At 41.6% G+C, this 27,098-nt stretch overlaps 1 protein-coding gene across 1 annotated transcript; it reads right to left on the bottom strand.

Annotated features, from left to right (window-relative positions):
* Positions 1-42: 42 nt before the first annotated feature.
* Positions 43-18,294, bottom strand: HEXB (hexosaminidase subunit beta). Its single transcript, XM_050912586.1, has 14 exons — positions 18,002-18,294; positions 17,740-17,897; positions 14,928-14,993; positions 14,114-14,160; positions 13,786-13,896; positions 11,020-11,121; positions 9,271-9,400; positions 7,004-7,184; positions 5,835-5,921; positions 5,168-5,240; positions 4,345-4,519; positions 3,423-3,513; positions 3,105-3,209; positions 43-232 (listed from the first exon to the last, which is right to left on the bottom strand). The coding sequence occupies exons 1-14, from the start codon at positions 18,292-18,294 to the stop codon at positions 169-171; spliced, it is 1,683 nt and encodes a 560-aa protein (XP_050768543.1). The 3' UTR covers positions 43-168.
* Positions 18,295-27,098: the final 8,804 nt, after the last annotated feature.

Raw genomic sequence — 27,098 nt, 5'->3', positions numbered from 1 at the left:
GTTTCTACTGAAAGCTAAAAAACATCATATTTACTCCAACAAGAATGTCAAATAATTTTATTTTAAAAGTGGAAAGTTTAAGTCTTGGTTCAAATATCAAACTGCATGCACATATATTCATATCCCAGAGGCACTTCAGGTTGTTGACTAGAAGTCTTTTTGCAGCAGTTACTGCCCTCTTGCTTCATGGGCGCAGTATCCAACAAACACAGGTTCGGCTGCTATGCCACGGCTGTTAAAATAAAGTGGAATATGTATGATTATAATCAAACACCTGGCTGGTTGTGTAGGCAGGAAGAGAGATACTGGCACTGGTATTTTAATCTTTGTGTAAACAAAACTACTAAGAAACAACAGATGGCCTATTTAGGGAGTGGAAAAGGGCCCTATTCTACAGTTGGTTGTACTTCAGTTAAGTACAGTTCTCTGTTTCAATCAGATGTACCAGAGTATTAGAAAACAGGTTGAAAAGCCTAAATTCGGGGCTAGTTGTCTTGATCTTCTGCAAAATGTATTGCTTTTATTGATGAGAAGTCATAAGAATGTGAAAATATGAATCAGTTGACATTTGCACACAATGTGTGCGTACATAGACTTCATATGCAGCTCTGTCATTCATTCATTTTTTGGGCGAGCCAGTTGTAGTAAACAGGGCTTTTTTCAGCTACACTAACATAAATTATCCTGTTCTCCTGTGGCTTTAAAAACAAACAAAAAAACCCTTTTTAGATTATGGTGGTGCAGTAAGATAGTATAAAAAGATGTTTCAGAGTTAAAGTAGTTGTAGATAAAATTCTGCTTCTTGGATATTTAAGAGCTAGATAGTACTGCTACAGTGATTTGTAGGATAATATATACTGGTGTTTAAATTGTACTTTTAAGAGCTGCAATGGAAGAAACTGGATAATGAAATAGCTCAGCTGAACTATTGCTTGTCCCTAAGCAAGACCTCCTCTTAGTAAAAGACAGCGTTGTTGTCTCTGTCTCTGGAATATATGCCCACCTGTTTGTTTCCCTTCTCCCATCACCATTTCTCTGCAATTTGGGCTGCTGTATCCTCCTACAGGAAGCTGAGTTTAGATCTGAATAGCAGCGACTGCTTTCATGGTACTATTTCAACAGCAGTGGCCTCAGCCTTGGATAGGCAGAGCTACTTGTTCTTCCAATGACCTTGATCTAGCTGTCACAAAGTTTACCTACCCATTCCCTCACTCCCGGGTACCCAGCTGCAGAGCAAGCCAGAGCTGTTCTACTTGGAAAGGCTCCTCGGCCTGCTACAACTGCCACGGTCTGTATATACCATGTATAAAAATGTTAGTAGGGACATAGACCTTTGCCCACACTCTTAAGACTTTACAACAGCCTGACTGATAAAATCAGCTCTTTGAGTTCACACAATGCCAAGGAAGCCCCATATACATGAGAGGCAACAGCACTGCAGCTCCAAGGAGTGCTCATTTCATCAGTGGAAACAGAACGGTTTCTCTATTTTTTTCCGGTTCAAAGCCTATACCTTTTATTAAGGTAGTCTGTTCATAACGGGAATTGTTCAGCGTAAGTTTATATGCCAGAAAAGCAGTTTTAGCACCAGAAAGTAGTTTAAGGAAAAAGTGTGCAACAAATACTGGGACTAGTCTTTAGTCTGCCCCTGCATTTTGCATATCTCATGCTAGCACTACCAGAGCAGCTGCAGTCATCTGGATCAGCTCCCAGTGCCAGCGTTAATGAAGAAGATGGAGATGTGGCAATAGTTAACCAGGTCCAGGAATCGCGTGGCTTAGTTCACTGTAAAACCCTAATCCTAGAGGTACAGCCACTGTATGCTTCACTGTTCAGTTGTATCAGTGTTTTCTCTGAGCCCCATCAAGAGATGCACCATCCAGTTAACTGATAGGACATAAGTTTTTTGAAGCCCTTTAATCTTGTTTTTAACATGTATTTGTTAACTCTCTCTTAATGTATCTATTTTTCTCATGACTGAGGTAACACAATTTACATATAACTATTTTCCTATAGCATTATTTAAAGCCACCTTGAAATAAACCAAACAAGTCAAAACTTATGAGTCTTTCAGTCACTTTTAACTTGATTAATTAAAGAGCTAGTTTATACTGTAAGCTAAAAGTCAGTGATTCCAACAGATGATCATGCTGAGACATCTACAGGAACATGAGCAGAGTGCTTGAGTTTTGAGTGCTGACTGTAACTACCATTGTACCTTGTTCTCTAAAAAGCTCATTTGTAACTACTTTGAAATACTTCTTCACACTGTTGAGATTTTCAATGATTTGTCATAAATTTTTGTCGAGAAATTAAATGGCATGTTGCATTCTTGCTGCAGTCCAACTTTGCAGCAGCATTTGGGAAAACCTAAAAGGCTGACTGTATACTTTTAAAAGCGGAGTCAAACTTGGACTTAAGACCTAGAAATCACTCATTTCTACAACTGCAAGTATACAAAGACAGCACTAGCAATAATTAACCAGTAACTTGTCTAAGTACTTTTTAGGAAAAAACTGCAGAGAAGAGTATGTTATGAACTGACTTTGTTTACAGTAGCCATAAATAAAATTTAATTCATTAGGGACTCCTTATCCACCCCTTTCAGTCTTTACACTAAGGCAATACCTGAAAGAATAGCTTGCTCAAGCTCACCTCTCATGCAAACAGCGCCACTTGACTGCCCGCTGCATGTCTTTATTGTTTATAATAAATAAATAACAAAAACTTTTTTTAAACGTCTACTTTTTCTCCTATGTACTCCTCCCATATACCCTTTAATATCCTTTTTGTCTGAAATAAGTCAGTCATGGTGTTGGTTTTTCCTTTAGAGGGAAGAGAGACATAGATGAGTTCTAGCATTTCACTGAAGAAAGTTACTGAGTTCTGAAAATGTTAGTTGCAAAACTGTCTAGAACTCCTCTCTTAATGTATCTGTTCTTCCTCTTCTGAGGACACAAAAACACATGGGGTGACATTTACATAGTCAGATTAGACTGCTAGGTCTCCTCCCTTCATTTCCAGGCCAGCAACTTAGGCCTGTACTTGAACTCCATTGGTTGTAACGCCCGAGAACCAAGCTTTACTATAGCTATTAATCTTACCGGAGCATGCGGCATCGATGATTAGTCAGTCTTTCATAGGCATCCTGCAAGTTGGTCACATTCCTGCTGCTCCAGAGTCTTTCCCCTACAGCACTTGCTCGAGGCCTGTAAAGATATACTGAGTTTTAGAGTAGGTATAGTCTATAAACAAGAGTGGATTCAAGTTTTTAATACCAGGTCTTATATCCAGAAGCATCAATTTTTAAAGCTGCTCAGGTTCAGTACAGAGCACTGTTACCACTAACATACAGTCCTGTTGGATTAACTAATGTTTCTTGTAGCTGGCTTTCTAAAATCTAAAGATAAAGCAGTTCATACCATAATCTTGGTGTGAGGTTAGTTGCATCCACAAATTCGCCCCACAGGCAGGCTTCTCCACCTATTAAAAGCTTTTTCTGTTTTTCAGATCCTGAATTCAAAGCAGAAAGTTAGAATTTCTATTTGCCCAGAAGATGGGCATATCTCAAAAATTTCACTTTCCAATACTCAGAGAGGATTGCTGTTCAGTTGTTTGTTTTATCGTATAAAATATCTATCCTAAGCACTAACTTAACCTTTTGGTAGTCTTGTTACTGAATGTGAGAACCACCAGGCCATTTGACCAGAGAACCCATTTCCCTTCTCTGTCAGAAAGGATTTTACCTTTTATCCTCTGAAGACATTCCTCAACGTTCTGACATTCTTCAGAGATTTCAGTCCTGACTGAAACTGTTCATTCTATCACACACAGAACAGTCCTTGAAAATGCTACAGAAGTCAGGTGTCTCTCTAATCAGCTGTGAGAACTACCTTGCACAAAATGAAAGCCCCGGGCAGAGCATAAGATGTTTGTATCAGCTGTAGCCAGAGGGAGAGAACATGTCTTTTTCTAGAACAGTCGAATGCTCTAGAGGCTTGCTAACATATGAATTCAATGTCGGTCTACCCACAGCCATTTTGCACAACTCTGCCGTTAATGCATGATGCATCTGTCCACCTAGTCCAGCATCCTGTCTCACACAAGCACCAGTGCCAGATGCTTGAGGAAGGTAACACTTTTCCCTGTGAGAAATGGAAAGTTGCATTTTTTTTCTTTGAGAATTTTCTAGAGTTCTAGCTGACACTAAAGTCCTTTGATTACAGCGTATCTGGTCATAGTGACTGCATGACCACTCTAAATAGTCTTATTCTTTCCATTTACACTTTACTATGAACCAAAGACTTTCATGCACAGAACATGCATATAAAAAAAGTAACAAACCAGGGAAGTTAAGTGGTTCAACACTGTAGTATTTCTTCCAGTCTTGCCCATAACTAATGTAGTCTAAGTACCAGGGAGCTGCCAGGATAGCAGTGAACCCAGCTCCAGTGACACTGCTCAGTTCATGTGCATAGTTGTTTTCCATCCACACTTGAACTACAGTGTCTGGTTTCAGCTAAAAGGGGGAAAAACAAAACAAAAAAAACCCCAAAACATTAAAGACAATCCTAATTGCTGTTATCAGGAAAAAGGATGATGGATTTCAAAACTAGGAGGGTGGTATTTTGTTTTGAAGAAGAACATTTTGGAACCTACCTTTTGTCATTTTTTTTTCCCCCACAGTCTAAAGCTGATTAGCTCTTTCCTGGTTTTAAACAGAGTTCACACTAGAGTGAAGCCTAGGTTATACTATAGACAGTTAATGCCCTAAGAGGGTTCCGATATGCACCAGTTATCTGACCAGCTCTGAAAAGCTGAGCACCTGGTGTTACTAGACCAGACGCACAGTTACGCGAGAGAAAAAAATATACGGAAACCCATAGAAACTTCCCTGCTCTTTACTCCAATGCTCTAAAGCATATTATATTATCTGTGTTTACCTTTAGAAAGCACTACAATGCTGGTGTTCCTGTTCCACCTATTTTACGTGTTCAATAAATGATAGTTTCAAGGCAGGCCCCACACGTGGGGAAACTTGCCAAAGTCAGCAGACTTGCTTCAACTCTTAAGAGACACAACCGTAACTACTTAATAGCCTACTCTGGAAGCCTCCCACAATATTATGCTGTTATGCGAGAGTACCTTACTTATTTTCCCATCTTACCTGCGCTTTGTTATCAAACACTTCTTGCCAGACCACGTATCTTTTGTTATAGGAGGAAACAATGTCCAAAATTCTAGAATTTAGAAATAAGATCATGTTTGTGAACTTCAATGAGATCAGTACAGGGACACGAAGTAGCAACATTTTCTACCCTAAGGCACATCAGGCCTTTCCCAGCACTGCATAGGGGACCAAGAAAAACCAGGTTTTTCTGGTTTTGGCCTTCAGTGCTCTGCCTCAAAGAGCATGTTCTCCCATGTATAAGGATATGCACGTGCAGTAACACAAACTGATGTTCAGAACTACCAGCAACTCATACAGGTGGCTAAATCCATGTTATTTAAGAATGAGAGAAATAAATGGCTGCAAAAACCTTTGGACTTTTCCTCCCCACCCTGTGTGCTGATATTACAGCAGATACCCAGTTTAAGATACCAAATACATTCAGAGTGTGCATAGAACTAGCCTACATATCCTTGTTGTGTCCCACATTTTAAAGCAGTGAACTTTACGTTCAGTGAATTAAAATAAAGTGGGTAGTCCCCAATATATGGCAATTTTTGAAAACAATATAGGCTAACCTAAATCAGCTTCAGTATCTGTACCTCAACACCACCCTCAGATAGTGGCTGTGAAAAGCTGAGCAAGAATTAAAAAACCAACATACTTCTGAATATAGTAAGATTCCAGTTTAGCATAGTCAGTGCCGAATCCTTGCTTCTTCATGAACTCTTTCACTTCAGGGTTAGATTTCCTTAAATAATAACAACAAAACAAGTGAAAAAAAAAAAAAGAATAATTTTGTTTTGTTTCAAACCAGATTTCCCAACCATTTCCACCTATGCATAGCACACTAGCTGATGCCTTAGGCACGCCATGGAATGCCTGGAATGCACAAGAGAGCATAAGGAGCAGGCTAACATGATCAAGGGATTTTGAAACAGTTTCATCCTGATTTGAAATAAAGCCAATAGTCCTACTTCTCTGGTAGAACTACTGGAGTCCCTGTTCTGAAGCAGTCTCTGGCAGGCTGCCTCAAGCTCCTAAGAGCTCTGGGGTTCCTGGCTTCTCTACGACTTTGTGGGAAGGTTGCCAGCAGGTCTGGAAAACTGAGCAGCCATAGTACCAGGGGATCTGTGGGAGTGACATCAAGAATTTGGGAAAATACCCCAAAAGCAAACCAATACTTTTTTGATAAAGCATTTGTCAGAAATTTTCTTTCTTTTTAAAAATTAAAGCAAGTCCTGAGTGTTCAGATTTGATGTTTCAAGAGAATGCACAAATACTAACTAGAACAATTTGAATACCCATCCAATTAGATCTGCTCCAAAGTCTGTATTATTAGTTACTACAGCAGATACACTCCAAAATATTCAAAATCCACAACCAATTGAAGAACCCTATTAATACATGCCATACTTCTAATACAAGCACACAAGAGTCAGTACTGTAATACTTAATGTTAGCAGATTTTCTGGAAGGCAGAACTCAAAGGAAAGAGCTGCTTTTCCTTTAACACAAAGCATTTAAATATTAATTATCTTATATAGTACTTTTCTACCATACCAGTTCTCCTTCCTGCCAGGTTAATGTTCATAAAGAAATCCTTTAGAGTACCTGAACATTTGTGAAACTACTAGTCAAAGCAAAATTCTGCACATCACCACTTGCTTGTTGAGGATCACAAATGCTCTGCTGGTAAATAGTTACAGAAGTAGGAGTGGAGATCTTTGCGTTAAGCAGTGAAAACTGTCTCACACAACTGAGTTCCATAAATGACATATTTAGGCAAGTTTAAGAGGCACTAGATATTTATTCTTTGAACTGTGACCATACCAACAACTGAAGTTCACTTCATCTCCTCCCAAATGAATGTATGCATCTGGAAATACACTGCTGATTTCTTTGAAGAACTTAGTCATGAAGTCATAAGTTGTATTCAATATGGGATTTACAGGTCCAAAGGACCCAGTTGGCTGTTCTCCACTGTAACAAGGGGTGAGAAGATCTTTTTGACCTAATAGAAACAATTAATAGAGGATATTCAGTTCCATGTTGGTATGCTAACTTTGCTAGCAGGAAGAGGCAGTTACCAACATTAAAAAGGTTAATATTCATGACTTAAGTGCTCATCTATTCTAAGTATAATCAAATAGAGGCAGGATGAAATAAAACAACTTGCCCAAGGTTGAAGAACCCTCTAACTGGAAATCAGGACTCTGACTTTTAGATTTGTGATTTAACACACACTAATTTATGGAACATGTCACTATACCTGGAAAACAGCTTCTGGATGACTACTTGAATAAAAAAGCTTTAATGCATTTAGGAAGGAAGCCAATTAGAAGGAAGTCAAATATAATGAGTGTGCTCCAGAGGCCTCTTTTCTCTTTTTGTTACTCTGCTTTGTTAACACCTAAGTAGATGGGAGGTATATGGCTCAAGGTAGGTGTCCTATCTCAGTCCGCTAGGAATTTACCTCTACATAAGAAAGCAATGCTACACAGACATCAAAACTAAGCACTGGTTCTTGAGTCAAGATATCTGAAACAACATGAGCCAGGATAATAAAAGAGGAAAAAGTTATTATATGTAGGTTGGAGATTCCTAAGTCCAATTTATTTGGTAAACTGTGGTTGCAGGAGCAGCACCTTCCTGGCTGTGTGTTTCCTACTCTCCGCACATTTCCCCCAAACAGGGCCCTAGTGGTAGATTGCTTCAACTACCCTCCTCGCATGCCTTAAGACTTCCTCCAATATCTTGAATTTGAATGCAAACAAAGCATAGCTCCCCAGGTTCAGGCAAAGCCAGGACTGGGTCCTGTGCATCACATTAAAAAAAGCTATTATACAAGAAGCTATCAGGAACAATTGATTTTAGGCAAGGGAGCTTGTCCTGGTTTCGGCTGGGACAGAGTTAACTCTCTTCTCAGTAGCTGGTACAGTGCTGTGTTTTGGATTTAGTGTGAGAATAATGTTGATAACACGCTGATGTTTTAGTTGTTGCTAAGTAGCGCTTATCTTTAACTTAAGGATTTTTCAGTTTCCCATGCTCTGCCAGCAAGCAGGTGTGCAAGAAGCTGGGAGGGAGCATAGCCGGGGCAGCTGACCTGAACTAGCCAAAGGGATATTCCATACCATGGAACGTCATGCCCAGTATATAAACAGGGGGGAGTTGGCCACTGGGAAGCGGCTGCGTGGTGCTTAATTGCTGACGGGGGTTAAACCACGACAGCGCTGAACCTTGCTCTTAATATGAATGTAGACCACCTCACATATCACCAGGCAAGCCACTGGCTTTTATTAGTGCTCCATAACAGCAAAGACCACATAAGATGAAGGATTCAGAAAGAGCGTTCAACAAATTTAGTTTTTGCCTTGTTCCTTTCCTCCTCATTTTAAGTTAGCGAGAAAGAGCCTGACACATCTTCCAACATTATGGCCACATCCCCACAGGATGAGCACAAGACTCGCCCCATGGCTAAAGCTAGAGCTATGAAGCGCTAGAAAAATCTTTACTATTTCCAGTTTGGCCAAAACCATCTTATGTTAATTGCAGTGAAATTGCAGTCAGTGCACCTTGAATTAAGGCACAAGGTTCCCTGGTCCTTGAGTACATGCAAACACCACCACTCTCAGGATTCAAGCATTCTCTGTCAAGGGAACTATTACTCAAACCCAGAAGACAGAGAGTAAAGAAGCATCCAACTTTGCTGTGTTTTGTACACTGGCAGATTACCACTTTACTAACAGATAGAAACATCAACCACTTTGAAAGAACCTTCCCAAAGCAGAAATCTCTACTCTAGAGACAGCAACTCACTATTTCTAGCCACTGCCTTATTACTCTAAACTCAAGAACACTGGATGGGGGGATAACAACAACATTTCGCACACACATCCAGCACAGGAAATGTCAGCTGTCTCTGTTCACTTCAGTTCCTCTAACACGTAAAGGTCATGATCATCATTGAGTCTGCCCCTTGCTTACCTCTTATCAAGGGCCTTTCAAAGCACTTTAAAGGCTGCTTTTTAACAAGTTCTTTTGCTTGCTACACCCTACTTACCACAATCTTTTAACCATTCATACTTTCTTGGACATACCTTTTCCCCAAGACTGAGTGTGTCCTGGGGTATCAAACTCTGGGATAACTCTAATGCCTCTTAACCGGGCATAGTCAATCACCAGCTGGACGTCAGTAGGCGTATAGATGTGGTTATAGGAGTACGCTCCCTGTAAAGTATTCACATTTAGAGACAGTTCACAAAATGTTATACCAGCAGCTCACAAAATTGGGATTAAAGTGTTATAATTTAGACTGGAGAGCGGTTTTACAAGTTGGCCTTTTCTGGTTTATCACATGTGCAACTGCACTGACAGAACTTTTTGGTTGACTAGTGGGGAAAAAAACAACAACAAAAAAACCCATAAAAATTAAACCCTTTTTCCACACTAAGACAAATCTCCTGAGGAGACTGTCCTTTCCTCCTTAGCTCACAGTTACTGAAGAAAACAGAAAAGCTATTTTCTATTCGATCAGATTTTTGAAAGATACATTTTTCATTTCTTCTGTACAGAGGCAAGTTAATTTTTCCCTCCACCTCTGCACCATTAGTTCTGAAACATAGGGCCCTTGTTACATGACATGCAAGACTAACGGAAAAATTCTGCCAAGTCAGAAAGAACGGCGTCTTCCAACACCTGTGCTTGTGAGTTTTGATACAATGCCCAATTTAGCATCAGGGCGTGTTTGGTTTGTGACACTGAATTTGAGCGTTATTCCACTCCCACACAGCCAACACATGTGACAAATGAGCCAGACTGCTACAGTTTGGTGAAACAGAGGCTTGCGAAAGAGCCAAACTACATAAGACAAGCATCATGACTCCTCATGATTAATAGCACCTTAAGCTTCCATTTTTCTGGAAACAGTTTCCACAGCTGAGTTACTCAAAAAAGATAACAGTAAACAAGAAGCCTTTCAAAAAGAAGGCTATTGAGACAAAGGCCATCTCCCTCTCTCCAGCTGTCAGTGGGGAATAGGACAGAACTCCACAGCCATTACTAGGAAAAATAATCTGACTGCACCATGCAACATCTACAAGTTTTGAATTATAAAATTCTTCATGGCATCTGCTCAAGCCCTGCCTACATAATTTTCATGAGGGTCAGATTCTAGCAAGTATTTTAAAACAGAATAACAAATCTCATGCTTAGGCTCAGTCTACTTCATTATTCGTGCTTGATTCGGCTACTGCTATACCGTGACTGAGCAAGAACTTCATGATGGGTTTCATTAATTAGCAAAATCTGCTGTGAATCTCGAAATAAAGAGATACATTGCACTGTATTTGTTTTAGAAAACAACCTCTCACTTTTGGACCTCTTATAGACATGTTGTGTTTTGTAAAGTTAACTAGATCTCAGACAGGGCAAAAGTACTACTGCAGTGGTTCCAAACTTAGAGCTGATGGGAGACTCTCTTACATTTGTTTGAATGGCAGGAAGTCTACCAGTTAAACAAACCAACAGAAATCCAAGCAATGTTCACCACAACAGGTTATTTGCACACCACTACTGCTTGAAGGCCTGCAAACACTGATGATTACTGTGACGAACAAATTTGCAAAGAAGATCATTTAGCATGCATCCACCAAGGAAGACTTGAACATGGTCCACACAGACACTCAGGTAGGATCCTAAATGTGGACTTGCTGGTTACTGGTCCTCTGGTACTGTTTCACAATCAGCCAAGGCAGACGTATTCAACCATTGGTAGGCTCTACATTTTATTTTCATGAAATATGTGCGGATTTCTGCCCTCCCACTCTGCTCCAATGATGTTTACTCACCTTGTCACTTAACTCAGGGAAATAAATACTCTGGTAAGGGAATGACTGATCATCTACTATATGCCAGTGGAGAACATTGAACTTGTTAAAAGCCATGGCATCCTGTAACAAATAATACAATATAGTCTAGTTAAGCACTTCACTCTCACAGAAAACCTGTGCAAAAAAGGTGGTCTTGTCCCAGTATATCCTGCACGCCTAAAGCGACAACTGAAAAAAAAAAAAAACCCACCAAAGAAAAAGTGTACCATGTTTCACTGAATCCTAGAAGCACACACCAAAACACACCAGCCTGTTTATACTACTGCTCCATTACTCTGCCACCTATTTGCACCAGTCCCATCAACAAGCTCTTGATCTGATCATGCTACACTGGCTGGTAGAAAGGGAACTGCTATAAATGCTTATGAATTTCTTCCACTTCAGAACATAGCTGAGTAATTCTCTATGTACCATCAGCTATTTAAGCCTACAGAAAAGCTTATACTTGTCTACCTAAATACTCTGGACTCAAAAACTAAACAGCATGAGAGAGTTTCCTACTAGTTAGTACATCTCTACTTGCTAGTGACTTCTGCAGATCCATTTCAAATGCATGTAAAATAAACCATGCATTTTCCCCACAGAAGATAGCGTTCCCCTTATGTTTTCAGTCATTACAGTGTCAGCACTTCCCTTTTTTTGAACTTGAAGATAATCGAGATAAATGTTAACACACTTATTTTAGAATTATGACTCCAGATGGACAGTTACACACACACACTGAGTTATGCAAGTTTGTTAGAGTCACTAGAAGTGTTGTGTGCTGCGAGCAGACGGAATAAGTGTTCTCTACATTATTTGTGACCGAGTAATTGCAACACAGTTGCTTCCAATCCCTTGCCACAATACAATTATTTCCACCCCTCCCCCTTTCTTTTTTTCACCAAGCTGTGTTTAAGGAAGCGACAAAATCTCTTCAGGAACTCCCACCAAATCCAAAGGAAGATTTATACCCTGTCCATTCCCTAAAATGATCTCATCTGTTTTATTAGACAGCAGAAGTTTTAATTACCGCATGTCTTCATGCATTTCTATCAAATATTATCTTTCCACATAGAAAATTATATCTCCTGACCTTCACCTCAGTCACTCCTTCCTTAAGGTGAATGCCCTTCCTAGAAATACAGTGCCGCAGCTGAACACAAACAAGAAATGTACTTGAACTGCTGCCTTAAGCATCTAATTACCACATGTCAGTGAAGGGATTACTGCTGCTTTTTATTACGTTAGCCTGGATTCAAGCAGGCACAGAGGTGGGAGGAAAAGTACACTTGTTCTTAAACCAGCAAAATGGCATAAAATGTAGCTCTGGGAAAGTACTAGAGCCACAGACATATTTAAGGAAAGAAAACAGAATAGCAACAGTTACAGAAACACAAACATGGTTAGAAATGCAAGTCTCAAAAGTCCAGTTACTCTTTGGACGTTGTTGTCTCTTTTAGAAAAGCCAATAAATATGACACAAGTAACTACTTGAGTCTTTGAAGCACCCTCAGTTGCAAATGAAACACTACACAAACACTACTTGCTGAACAGGGACTGATCTTAAAGGTAAATACAAGTGGTAAATACCCATGGAGGGGCAAGTTCATAGAATCATAGAATGGTTTGGGTTGGAAGGGACCTTAAAGATCATCTAGCTCCAACTGCCCTGCCATGGGCAGGGATACCTTCTACTAGACCAGGTTGCTCAAAGCCCCATCCAACCTGGCCTTCAACACTTCCAGGGATGGGGCATCCACAACCTCTCTGGGCAACCTGTTCCAGTGCCTCACCACCCTCACAGTAAAGAACTTCTTCCTTACTTCTAATCTAAATCTACCCTCTTGATGACCTCAGAAATGAAGACTGGTTTTACCCGCACTCTCTTCCTGCCCATCTTAAGCCTGCTTTGCAAAGTTCTGCAACATGGAAGGGAAATTTCTAGTACTATTTAATCTTGGAAAAGCAAGACAGAGATAAGACAGGAAACCGCATGTTCCTCCACTCAAATGTTCCTCCATTTCAACCCACCAAACAAGCCCTGCTACAGGCATTTCAAGAGCAGAAAAGGGGAGTACAAAACAGAAAAGCCCACAGCTTTGGCTGCCATGATTACACAAATTCATCACCTTCCCATCAAGGTGGGAGTACACAATTCTTAGTGTGCTTACTTAAGCTTTTCAGAGAAAGTTTTGTTTCGTTTTTTTGTTAGTCTGTTTTTTTTTCTTTTTGAAGGGACATGGTGAAAGAAATGAGTAGCTTCCAATGAACATTTCCAATTTCCCCCCTTACTCTGTACTATTTAATTACTGGCTTGCTCTTAGCAGCCTAAGAAAGGACTACCAAAGCCTGGTTATTGAAAAGACTGGAATTTTCCTGCAACCACTGGCACTGAAGCTAGGACTTGCAAGGTCTCCCCTGTATTGCCTGGTGACAGTCAGATGTCTCAAAATATGCTTCCAAGAAATGTGAACTGGTTTAGGCAACAGAAAATACAGAAAACCCAAGGTACCACAAATCCCAGCCTCCTTTACAGATCCACTAATCATTGTGTCTGCCCACTCAATTCCTCTCCAGTGTATGTTCTGACCTTCACTTAGCAAAGTTCACTCTGTCCTTTTTGAAGTCAGCCAGAGGAGATGGGTTCTCCTTTCATACCAGCTCCAGTTGCTACCTACTTCAGGTGGCAAAACACAACAACAAAAAGCCTTCATTATTAATGATACAAAACTGCCCACTTACCAGGTTTGTAAGAATAGATTTCAATGGTAAATAATGCCTTGAAGTGTCTAGTAAGATTCCTCTATGAGCAAATCTTGGGAAGTCGTCGATTTCAGATTCATTGACAAGAAACTATGAGAACAAGATTTAAAAATGAGAATTCCCATTTTATATTCATCATTTCAAACAGGAAATACTTACTTTTCAGTTTGTTAACAACTTTCCAAGGATCATTTTCTGAAAAAATACTTAATGAAACTAGTAGATCTGTTGTTTCTAGAAGAGCACCTAATAAAGAACGTGGCTGTCTGTTATCAGGACTGTGGTTTTAGTTGATAGCTATACTTACGCTTCCATAATCATCTTCATGAACCAACTGGCTGAAGGTTTCCAAACCTGGAAAAAAAAATCCAACAAAGGGATCTGGAGTACCACCTAGTACTTGCCCTTAAAGTTTTAAAAACAGGACCACAGGCGTTCACATAGCTAGAAAGAATGCTTTGTAGTGAGTTTCTTTCTCTTTAGCACAGTTTCCTTAATTGCTCAAGCATCACAGTTAAAGAAATTCTGAAGTGAGAACCATTCAAACTCTCCTTTAGACACAAATACTGAACATTAGCACTACAGCTCAGCTGTACCAAATTAATCCTTAAATAGTATGGAAGTTACTGAGAGTAAGGTAGGAATTTCTGGTGTTGTCATGCATCTATTCCTGTCATTTCTAGAACTGGTGAAGTTTCTAATTCAGCATGAAAAATCTGCTAATATAGACTAACATTCCAGTAAGAACAGCAGGCTGAAACTTCAGCTTTATGGTCTTTTTGGTGATGTGTCCATCATGTTCAGTTACTAGGTGCAGTCAGAGAATAATTTGTTCACACTGTAGATCAGAGAGCTTTTTAGCACCCAGGATTTGGTTGGCTTGGCTGATTTCAGGCACAGCAAGAGTGCACTTACAGTGTGCCACTGGATCCGAGATGCTGAGCATCCAGACTGAGGTCTGACCAGCGCAAATCTGGGTATCCTTCTGGCCTCTATGCCCAAGCTTACTTCCCATGAAGGACTGAATGAGGGCAAGGCTCGGTGGTCAGCTGGCTCTTAGTCTGCTATGGAGTTTGTATAAGCCCAGCACAAATAGCTCTATAGGAAAACTATCAGCTTACCTCTTAAAGCACCCCATACCTCATCTGCTTTCAGTATAGCCACAGGCTCAGTTACAGTTAAATGATCTAAAGAAAAGAAAAAAAAAGTTATTCCTCAAGAAAGCATGGATTGACAGGACAATGCTAACAGGCATTAAAGAAATTCTTCACGTGCCACATCTCCCTTTGTTTTTTAAATTCTAACCAATGCTATTTTTAATGGTGATACCATGCAGCTATTGTTCATTCATGTGCTCCTGAAATAATGCAAACTGCTAGTCAGAGAGTCAACAGTTAATCATTAAGGTGATAAAACAAATACAGTGCTTAATAATGGCAATGTTAAATATTGCACATGGGCCAGAATTCCAGCCAAGTTTAACCCAACTGACTTAAAACATGTCAGATGATATTTTTGCATTTAAGACATAGGTGATAAGGGTTGGGTAACTAAGAAAGACCTGACTGCAAAAGTTTACTTCTCCTTTTATATAGATTATGCTTATATATATTTTTTAGAGATATAGCTTGTCAAGTAATATTGTTAGGTGCTTACTATAAAGGTCTAATTACAAAGGAAAAAAAAAAATCAGACCCCACCATCTAATAAGCACATGTATGGGGGCAGTGAGATGAAGTAAGGTCAGTAAAATGAACAATGGTATCTGAAGGTATCCATAACAATCGTCCCTTAAGTTTGAGTACTGAAGTACAGTACAAAGTACTGAGGGGGGGTGGGGGGGAAGCTAAAATCATTTTGTTTTTCCATTTTAGGTGATTCAGTAAATTTTAGTGAAGAAACAATTATCTTTTAAATATGTTAATTTTTTAAAAAATCACATACATATGTATAAAAATACACTATATCTATAAATCTATAGATTTATATTATTATTTAAACATCAAAGCAATAATAAACTGACCAGAGTCACACATTTGAAGTGGTAGAGAGAAAATCAGAGGGGTAAGTTGTTGTACAACAATTATCGGATCTACCTCAGTATGAAAGAAAGGTTTGTTATAAGTTATACCATTCAAACATTTGTCTAAACTACCAGAGAAAAGCCATTCAGGGACACGAAAAAGGACCTCAAGCTTCCATTTTAACCTAAGCACAGATTGTATATACTCGAAGTTCTGGGTAAGAAAGAGAACTTAGAAGACTACTGCAATCTCCATGGGTCTTTCTGCGGTAAATTGTAGTTCAGTCAGGGATTTACTTCCAAGACAGCAGGCTTTTTTCTGAACATATATCATACCTTAAATCAATGCAGAACAAGTTTTGTATGGCTATTTGGAACCTTTTACACAAGCAGGCAAGAAGCCAGCAGGGAGAAGAGCAGATAACTTGTACTTTCATTACATATCCAATACTCTTGCTATAGAATAGTCACTGCCTGATCCATACTATCTCTGTTAAGAAAAGGAGCCAAACTGCTCAATCCACCAAGTGACTAATAACCGTATATTTCAGCATTTGTTCTCTGGACAAGCTACCCCATTAAAAGTATAAAATTAAAACCTTGCTGAAGTCTGGAGAGCTCAGCTTACTACATGAGGAAAGTCCGTGTTATTTGTAACAGGAAACTCCTTTCCTACAGCACAGGGAAAAACTCTGTTCTGAAGAGTGCAACCTAAAAATCACATGATCTGACAGATTCCCTGACAGAAGAGAACCAGCTTTGGTTAAAATTTGAAGTTCACAAACCAGTTCAAAGTTTGACTAGTAGTAAATCAGTATAATAACCTGACTGTAGCAGAAAAATTCTAAAGCATTAGCAATCTTGCTGCTATACCTCATTTGCACTGAAATGTATGGTAAACTTGCACACAAAAATTGCACTACTTGGCTAAATGTACCAGAAAGATTAAGTAAACCTAAAATCAGTACATTCTATCACAAGTCAGGTGGAATTAATCCTGCTGCAGATGTATGACTTAAGATTAAAAGGATCTTTTTCTAAGGATCTGTATCCTGGATACCAAACAACTGCCTTGCCTAGTACAGAAGATTATCTCAAGATAGAACTAGATGAATTGAATATGTTGAATTCTGTGCTAACCTGCCCAGACAAAAAGCAATACTATCAACTCATCCTTATTTCTGTTAAGAAACTTCTCTGGTGATTAGGACTTGATTTTAGAGTACTTCTCCACTCCGGACTTCAGTCATAGAACTAAAGAAGCATAGCAGAACAAATCTAATCTAACCATCATGTTTTTAAATCCTTTCTTGCATCTACTGGTAGAAAGAAAGTGGATTTATAATACTGCAAGATGAATAACAAGAAGTTCAATGAACACTTTCCAGTGTTCCTGGAAAAACAGAAATAGCATGTACACAGGCCAGTGGCTTCAATTCAAATGTAGTTATTTCTAAGGAGAGCAGATAAATAAGCAAAGCCAGCCTTCACTCAACACCCTGTACTGAAAGCAAGGATGACCTCTTGACTACGCACAGATCTCACCATACGTAACTGGGTACAGCACAGCATAGTACCTCTGATTCTTAGTGATAGTTACGAGAAAAGATAGCAGCAGGTAAATGAGCTGAATGCTACCTAAACTGCAGAAATCATAGGTTACACTTCTAACCAGCTCCATGATTCACTGTGGGCTAAGATTTCCCACAGCATTAGGAGCAAGAATTGTCTTCTGGTTGCAACTGTTGTGAAATGTTCTCGAGCGCCTCAGTGAGCTGATGATTTCTAGTTCCTTAAAAAAAAGTCCGCTGACTTCTACATTGGCCACATGATTGGAAAAGAAGCGCTAACAATGCTGTATAAGCCGTGGAAGGAGAGGAACGCGGCGACCGGCTGTGCGTGGTACTCACAGGCCTCGCTGGAGGCGAGGTGCGGGTAGCTGTGACAGCCGGGGTCCCGGGACTCGATCACCACCTGCAGCTGCGACAGCTCGGCCTCCGTTCGGGCGCCGAACGGCCTGCGGCCCCGCTGCCGCCAGCGGGACTGCCCGAACATGTACTCGTAGTACCTGCCGGGGAAGCACAGACGCCGGCGGGGCCCTGAGGTAACCGCTCCCGCCACCGGCCCGCCGCCTGCAGCCCCCCCGCGCCCCCCGGCCCCGCCACCCCTCACCTGCGGAAGGCGTCCTGCAGCAGACCGCAGGCCGGCCCCGCCGAGGAGCCGGCGCCGTGCACCAGCTGGAAGCGGCCGGGGGCCAGCTGCAGCTGGCGGGGGGACGTGCGGAGCCACTGAGGCAGGGGCCACAGCGAGTCCTCGGGGACGGCGCCCGAGGCCGGCTCCCACTCGGCCGGCTCCGGCTCGGGCTCGGTCCGCGGGGCGCCGTGGCGAAGGCTGGTGCTCACCAGCACGGCGGGGACGAGGAAGAGCCCCACCAGCAGCCCGGCCAGCCCCATAGCTCTGCTCATGGTGCGGCGGCTGCGGCGGCTCCGCCAGCCCGCGGCGACCGCCTCGTAGGGCGGCCCCGCCCCGCCTCCGCCATCACGGGGGCGGGCCGCGGCAGCGCGCCTCAGCGCCCTCCTGCCCGCCCGCTCGCGCTGCCGCCTCCCCAGCGGCGCCTCGCGGCCGCTCAACGGCCCCCGGCGCGGCCAGGGAGGCGGCCAGGGAAATGGCCCCCGCCAGGGCGAGAGGCCGCTCCTCGCTCCTCTGAAGGGGTTTCCCCCTTCGGCTGTCATCGCGTGGTCCTGCGCCTGGAACTGCTGGAAGAAACAACGAGGGAGCGTTGCTGGGTCGGAAATTTTTGACCGGTTTAATTTCTGTAGGTAAAGGTCTTGATTTGGGTTACATTTTTATAAAGGGAAAACTAACGGATCTCTTGTACTGCTACAAAACAATTTCAGTCTCAGCAGAAATTACTTTTTAACAGACTTTCTGCAGATTGTGCTATAAACTATATTGTGAATAAGCAGAAGTCTGAGTTGCAGTGAAGTACTTCAAGCTTTATCCAAACAAACTAGGTGTTTTGACAGATGCCAATACAAATTTTGGAAAGTTGTTGTGAAGCGTTCAGAAGGCAAATCAAGCGTTTGAAAGCTGGAAGTCACAGTGGGGAGGAATTCAGGCTTTAAGCCACCTCTAATTGAATGGTTAATGCAAACACTGAAGTGTCATCGCTATTGCTTCGGCTGATGCACGAGTTAAACCCACAGCGATGAGGGAGCCGACATCTGCATGCTGTTATTGCAGTGTAACTGAGGAGCTCGTCAGTCATCACTCCATCGGCGATCTTCCTTGCGTGGAAGGTTAACTCTGTAGTCACGTGCTCTGGGTTACAAAATAGACTCCTAAGTTTAAAAAAACAAAAAAAAGAGTGTCTCCATAATGAAGGTTACATCTGTTTGCAAAGAACACAGACATCTTGCTGTAGAATTACTAAGAAGAAAAACCCTCTTCTCTGGTAGGGTTTGTCCTCCTCTTTCGGCCTATGTCACTTTGCAAGTTTGGAGGAGCAGCTCTTCCTACTGTCCGGAAGGCTCCCCTGGGAGATGCTGGTGCCTCACCCACTCACCCACAGTGAATCAGTGCAGGGCTGTGCTGCACAGCCGTTTAAGAGGAGGTGAGTGCCGGCTGCCAGGTGTCCCCAGCACTGCTCCCGGTCACGCAGTCATATTTATGTGATCGCACACTCAGCAGGTCTGGGGAGGTGATCTAATCTCACCCCCCTCCAAAAAAAGTGATGGCACACTGGAAAGAGGAGGAATAAACAGCAGGATGAGGGGAAGGTTGGGACTCTGCTAGGTCTGTTTGGACTGTGAACTGCACCTGAAGGGAATGAATCACAAAACATCCTGGTTTTGTCGTTTGCTCTGCCCATCCATGCAATTGGAGTGTGAAGGCTTGATGGAAGCTGTTTGATGCAGGCTATCCATAGCAGAATGTTATTTAATCTTGTCATGCTATAAGTAAAAAGCAATTCTTTATTATGTGATAGCGAACAGGCACATAGCACATAATGCTTGCACAACTCCCCTCCTGCCCTCCAGCATGCCGTGAGATATGTGGAAATGGCAGTGCAGTCTTTTCTGGCCCTCTCAGAGGCAGTTGTTATACCTTGCTGTTCAAGTGGCAGCAGACGTTTTGGGTTGCCTGTTACATACACCCTTCCCTTCACCTGGTGTGACTGTCTCCTCAACTGTTCTGACTCAACTGTTTGTGTTGCCTACCTCTGTTCACCTTTTTAGGAATATTTAGAAAATCTGGATTAATTCATAGGTTTCTTTGGCACAACTGAGAGATCAGTAAACTCTGTTAGGGAAGTAGAGGGCAAGGATGAGTAGCTGAAGTTGCTGAGGGGCTGTAAGATGCTAAACCAAGTCTGCTGTTTACAGGTAAGTGTTAACCAGCCTGGCCATCCCAAAGGGCTGGTGCCTATAGACGCAGTGAGCATTTTTGCTTTCAATTCTGTTCTCAGTGGTTGTAGGTTCCGTAGAGCAAGGCTGTTCTATACCAATTAAGTATGCCTATTTATTAGTCACCTAATAAATATTCACCTATTTATTTATTATTGTCACTCTTTAAATAAGTTATTCTGTGCACAGAAAACTAATTACATAAATTTTCGGGTTTTTTTCTTCTCTGGGTAGATTTCCTGATCATCAATAAAGACAGCAGGTAGTCTTTTCTTGTGTAAGTCCATGAATATAGTTTCTTTCTTTTACTCATTTGTATATTGGACAAACTTGTAGGAACTTAGTATCTCTGACACATCTACCTCTGTGCCAGTTTTGCTTGAAATTGGCCACTGGGATTTAAAAGTTATTGGGTGGCAGGGTGGAGTAGACAGACCTGAATGTGCTGTCCTCATTTTCTGAGGAAACTTGACTGTAGTATCTTTAATAACCACAAGCAATCTTAGTTTGCATTGGTATTTTTAGACACTATTTTGTTTGAAGTGCTGTAATGTAACCCAATTTTATAGTGCATCTGTGGACTGGTTCTAAGCTCACAGGGAAGTAGTAGAGGATAAGCAGGGAGCCGTAGAATTAAAGAGTACTTGACTGCAGGCTGCAGTCCTCCAGTATGTCGGCATCTTCAGAGGCCTGCTGATTTCAGTGGGGTTTCCACTGAGCATAGCAGACTGATGAAACTGCAGAGCTGGGACTGTAATTGTTTCCAGCATGTGCACAAGGAGAGAAGACATCACTGTGATTCATGCTCTTTAAAAAAAAAACAAAAAAAAAGGCCTTAGTCGATTCAAGGAGGATATCAAGGGGAAATTTAAAAACAATAAAGAGACTGGGCTAGTACTGCAGAGATGTGGAATGGAGTCTGAGGTTAGACAGCAACAGGCTGATGAGTTTCTGTGCTTTTCCTCTGTACTTCCTCAGTAGGGAATGAACACAAGATCTGGAAGATTGAATGGATCCCAAGCACACACAGTTGACGCTTTCAGTTCCTTAAAGACACCTAACAAGGCAGAAAGAAAATATTATGTGCATGGCATAAATCAGTTGTCAATATGAAGCAACCTCCTTTAGATTAATCCCCCAAACAAAATCTTTATTCAGAAGCGTACAGGGAAAATAGCCACACTTAAATTATGATTAAAGCCAAGGAAATTTTGTGGAAATTTTTAAAAACTCAGAAGTGCAAACATGAATCATTATTCAGATAAGGAACCTGCATCCCCTGGTTCTATCAGAGATGGTTTTACCTTTTCTCTAAGGTAAAAGTTAAGTGTCAATTAGTTATAGTCTAACCCATACTTGCTGCATTTCCAAGCTAAGCTAAATTCCCAAGTTAACTGAAACTGACTTAAATTACAAGTAAATGTTTTCACCATGGTTGTAAGCAGTTCAGCTGTCCCGCTATGTGAGTAGCAGGACATATCCTTTAAGTATAAGGAGTACATATCCTTTGAGAGGAGCCTGAATCTTTACATGCAGTGGCTTACTCTCTAGGTAAATGGCATAGGGTACCTCAGCTGAAGGGCTTGCCTATAAGGAGGTGTTGTGACTGAGTAAGGTAGGATAATTTCATACTAAAAGTCACAGCTCACATTAATTTGCTATAGGGAAAGGTTGTGAAGATTCTGCAGTTTTGAAATGGAATAAACTTCTAGCAGGGAGTCGCTTGTTGCACTGTAAATTCCTAACCTAGCTTATACATGGTCTTCTGTATGGCGATTGTATGTCCAGATTTTGTGAGACGTATCTTCTCTTTTATCCTGGCCACTTTGTACAGATTTATTCTGAAGGACATCCTTTATATATCAGGGGTATCCAGGCACCTATTAGATCTAGAAGGTTGGAAAGCTCCAACAGCCTAGTAATCCCTGTGTGTGTGACCACAGAGTGCTTGAATTACGGGCTTAGGACCAGCTGACTTCAAGTATGTTTGTTGGCTGAGGAGAATTTCAAAATGGAAGAAGATTATACAGGAGCTGTGTGTGAGCTACACATTGAGAATGCTGGTACTGATGTTGACATACATAAGTAATTAGGGATGAGAACTAACCAGGATGTTTAACTGATGTAACTCCAAGAAAACTCACAGGCCCAAGCTGCTTCAAACAATAGCAAGGACAGTGTGTGAATGGACACACATGCCAGATGCATGATTAGTGTAAGTATGTGAACCAGCTACAAAGCAAACTGTGGACACAGCATATATAATATACGCATATTGTTTTGTAAAAGGAATTGTGGTTTAGGCTGCCAGCCTCACTGTGTGTTACTGTCTGATTAGTGTTTCAGTGTTTGCTATGTTTGAATACAAGAAAATCTGAATGATTCTGGTACTCAGTCAAGTCTGTGGCTTCAGTATTTAAGCCCCTAGAAGGTGTGAAAAACATGTTGGGAGAGAGCACCAGCATATGCCAGATGCAGAAACGTTCTAGTCTACTGGCTGGCTATAAAACTCCTCATGGTCTTTTGTTGATTTGTCTTTTTGCTTCACAGCTGTCTGGGAATTCTGAGGTCTGGACTGGTGCTGACTCCAGGTTTGGGGACATCAGACTGATAGAGTCTCCTACTCTGGTGAAGAACTGCTGCTCCCAAATAGATTGCTCTGGGGTCTTTAGTTTCATCAGCCCTAGTTCTTTGGTCTGCCACGATTGCAATGAGATATCAGAGGGGGGAAAAGGCTGAAGTAAGCACTCTCGTACAGTCTGTTTTGAGTAACGATTTGTGCCTGATCATTACCTGCTGCTTTCTCAGACCACTGTCCATCACTCCACACACAGTTTGGCAGGGTAGGACATGGTAGAGCTGTCCTGGATTAGAAGCAAGGCAGTCAGCAAATGAGTCACTACTTTGAGCATGGAGGAATAAGGACTATTCAAGCAGAAGGAGAATTTCTTACGCTTCTAGGACCACTTCCCCGAAGATCTCCAGATCTTTTACCACTACAGCCCAAACATTCAAGTAGTTCTGGCCTTCTGCTAAATAAAGTTGTCCTTAAAAACAGCTCCAGTTTTTCTTCTTGACTTTCTTCTGGGCAGGCTTCCTCACAATTATGCACTATAATCTCCAGCCCCTTATCTGTCTGGCTTCCTGCAACTGCATTCCCTCAGTCATGGAACTATATGCTATTAAAAGGTCTTTTAGTGCAAAATTTCTAATCATGCTAGAGCTTATTTGTACATATATAGAGAGGGTGCAACTCAGATGGGGAGAGGGGACTCAGACAGGACCACTAGTTTGTCTGTGCAAGATAGCTATGACAGCAGTGCAAGACAGTAATTTCCTCAAAAGTTTTCTGATGTTAAGCATTCAGGGCATCCTGCCTCTTTGCTGCTTCCTGGGGGAAATAAAATCCAGGATCCCAGCATAGCTCCAGCTGATAACATGACAAGGCAGCATAGCACATAGACCAGGTACCGAGTTTGCTAGTTAGATGCTCTGTCTCCTGGAAGTGGACCAAGCCCGGCTGCACAGCAGCGGTTTTTCAGAGAGGTGACATCAGGCTTCTAAGATCTCAAGAGAGCAGGGCGCATCCACATGAGCAAGCTGGTGAATCAGGAAGAGGTGTGGTACAGGAAGGCACCTGGTAATGTGTTATGAACCAACGCAGACCCACATAACTACTGTACATTTGTTTGAGATTAAATTACTGTCAGAGCATCTTAGTCACTTATCTGTTGCATCATTGTAATAAGTGACACATTGAAGACACAGATCCTTCTACATCCCTTGCTTTATACTAGACTAAACTGCCTGTGTGTACAAGCTCTAAAAGGGATGTTTTCTAAAGAAGCACCTTGTCAGCACTGAATGTGAACATGATAGAATAATTGAAATGGCCCAGAAACACCTAGTAGGAGTCTCCACACAAGGTCCGAGGCGCAGAACCTTTGCAAGTTTTATACGTTGGAGACTTCTTTAATAATCAAAGAGGATAAGGTCTATACAGAGAGGTAATTTTTTTCTTTCTTTCTTTTTTATTTTATTTTTTTTTAATTAAACCTAGCAATATTACGCGGAAAGATGGCAAAACCTTTTCGTCCCTTCTGAAGCCTTGTCTTCGGCAGCAGGTGGTGCTATGCTCTCACTGAATCAGCGTTTGGCTCTCATCCTGGGGACATCACCGTGAAAGTGGAACTACAGGTGTGATGGAAACAGCAATTAGTCTCATCTGCTTTTGTTAGCTGACTAGAAACCGCCCCGGGATTCCACGCGCATAGTTTTTTGCTGAGTCCCTCCATGCTGTGCATATATGGCAAAATAAACATTACTGGTTTTTGTCACTGAAGAAATCCATGCAAATCAGATGCCTACTTCATGATTACCTGTATTCTGAGTAGTTAACATTCAAATTTACTGATTATAGATTGCAGGATTATAGTTAATTGTGTAATTGTTGCAGCTTCTGAGACAGGGCAAAATTCAGTGTACAGGGGTAAGCTCATGCTCTTTAAGGACACTAGAAGAATTTTCCAGTAGCAAAAAAGCTAAACTAGCTATGTTTACAGAGGCAAGAAACAAAATTATTGTTTCTCAGGACCTGAGTGGATCTTGTTTTGTTCCTGCCTCCGTCCTGCCTCCCTCCTTGCTGTCACTGAAAATGTTAAACTTAGCATGAAATCAGTTGCCGGGGCCTTGGAAAAGTTTTGATCTCTTTCTCCTAATGATTTTACTCTGTACTAAGTCCCCACTAAACAAACACACACAGTGGTTTCAAGTGGAGTCTCAGTTCTCTTGGGAGGGTTATGCTGGGTCTGTTGTGATGAGATGTCCAATTTGTGGACAGTACAATTTAGTAGGACAGGATGACAGGCCTACAGGTAGAACTTCAGTTCAGAGAGACTTGGAGAAACTTAAGGATCAGACTAACAGAAAACTCATGAACTTCAGTGACAAAAAGTGTGCAGGGGTAGAATAGCCCTGTGCATCTGTACAGGCTGGTAGCTTCTTTGGTGCAGCACTAGAACAAGCTGTCTGGAGAGGCCATAGCATTTCATCCACAGGGGCTTTTGAGCTTGGCCAGGTAAAGCTGTGGCTGACCTCATCTGGTGTTGGTGTTAGTCCACTCTGCGCAGAAGTCCTTTCCTGCCAATACTCTTTGATCAATGTTGCTGTGGCTTAGTGCCAGCTGCAGTAGATCTATATTATACATTACAGTTAAACTAAGTATGTGCACTGATTAATGAGGTAAATGTGTGTGACATCAAAGTTATTAGGCACAGTACCCTAATGATATTGTCTTCTATTCTCCTTGGATACCCTTAACTAGGTTCAGCTGCTCTATACCACCTGGCCATGCTGTGCCTCTCCCTGCTGCAGCGGGGGGGGGGGGGGGGGGGGAGAGAGAGAGACACCCTGCAGCTTCATTGTGACTGTGCCTTGGTGTGCTAGGGTAGGTAGGGTGCAGGAGAAGCTGATCTGGATACGGAGCAAAGCTACCGCTGCATTTATGTGGTCCTGGAAGGGGAGTAAGTCTTGTAGAGAGAGCAGAAGAGAAGAAAAAGGGGGTGGGGGGTGTCACTCAGTGCTCCAGGTTTTCCATTGAGGTAAAGTCCCATAAGTCAAGTTCTGGCTCAAGAGCAGTCAGATCACCTAGCAGGAAAGGGGTTAGCAAAAGGTGAAACACAGAGATGCTCCGAAAATGTTTGGGATGCTTGTGTTAAGATACCTATTTGGTACCTGTATGTCCAAAAGCTCAGACAGTGTTGCCCACCACTGATGTGTTCTAGTGTGTTGCCAAACTAGATCTGGTGCATTGTTCACTGCTGGCAAATTGTTACTGATTTTCCATTATTTTAAAACAGGACTGTGATCCCGAAAAGCAGCAAGCTGCATGCAGGGTAGTCTGTTAAGAAGAAAATAATCTAAAACCTTTTTTTGCAAGGTCAAATACAGACTCCTTAATGCAGGATGGAGTGGATGGGGGATATGGAGGAAGGAGGTATGGATTAGCCTCCTTAGGCTCATTTCATTTTTATCACAAACTTTGATTACAGAATAGGCATGCTTTATGGAGCAGTAAAGAAGCCAGTGGATACAAACTCTTCCACTGGTCCTTATAAAATGAAACAAGAACATGTGTTAGGATTACAGCATGCATGCAAACAGGACCCAGAGTACATACAAGGCAGACACATTTTCTAGTCCAGAAAATCAAAGATAGATGGATATCCTTTTTTCCTTGGATTTCATGAGAACTGCAAAAGGAATACCCTATGTTTTAGACAATAATATAGGTAACAGTATATTGAAAAATCCCCAGAGATGCAAACTTTGAGGATACTGTTTTGTTTTTAACAACACGTCTTTCTCTTGGACAATAGAGTGTTGTAGTGAGAGCTTGCAGATGCTTTCAATAAAAACTGATAGTGGGACACAGGTGAATGCATTACTCTGAAGACTGAGGATGAGGCCAGTTCTACCTGCCATATAATTTGCAGCTGTTCTGATTTAGCTTGGCATTGTTCCATCTCTGTGACTTGGTTAGCATGTTTTTGGCTAGCATGTTATATTTGGAGAGCTGTGTCTCCCTTACAAAGTATTTGGAGACCTCCTAACATAAACACCACTATTAGTATTTATAGTCCTTATGTTCTTAGCTTTGGAAAAAAAAATCATTTTGAGCATAAAGGTGTAAGTCTTGTGATGTTTGTAACAAACTGCTTGTTTTGAATTCTCTTATGTGTTTATATTGCTGTAGTCAGTCAAGTTTAATTTCATTCTGTTAGATACGCTATAAACATATTCTAAGTGACAGATTTGGTCCCTAGAGGTGTCAGGATATTTAGTAGTGCAGAGAAGCTGAGTTG

The sequence above is a fragment of the Gymnogyps californianus genome, chromosome Z (assembly GCF_018139145.2).
Source record: "Gymnogyps californianus isolate 813 chromosome Z, ASM1813914v2, whole genome shotgun sequence".
Classification (NCBI taxonomy): Eukaryota; Metazoa; Chordata; class Aves; order Accipitriformes; family Cathartidae; genus Gymnogyps; species Gymnogyps californianus.
This window is presented reverse-complemented; position numbering and strand designations above follow the sequence as displayed.

Excerpts from the sequence above, each read along its gene's own strand:
- HEXB (XM_050912586.1), bottom strand. The coding sequence starts at position 18,294 with ATGAGCAGAGCTATGGGGCTGGCCGGGCTGCTGGTGGGGCTCTTCCTC. Across the intron at positions 17,898-18,001 it reads CTGCAGGACGCCTTCCGCAG|GTACTACGAGTACATGTTCG; the intron begins GTGAGGGGTGGC and ends CTTCCCCGGCAG. Across the intron at positions 3,210-3,422 it reads AACCTCACACCAAGATTATG|GCCTCGAGCAAGTGCTGTAG; the intron begins GTATGAACTGCT and ends ATATCTTTACAG.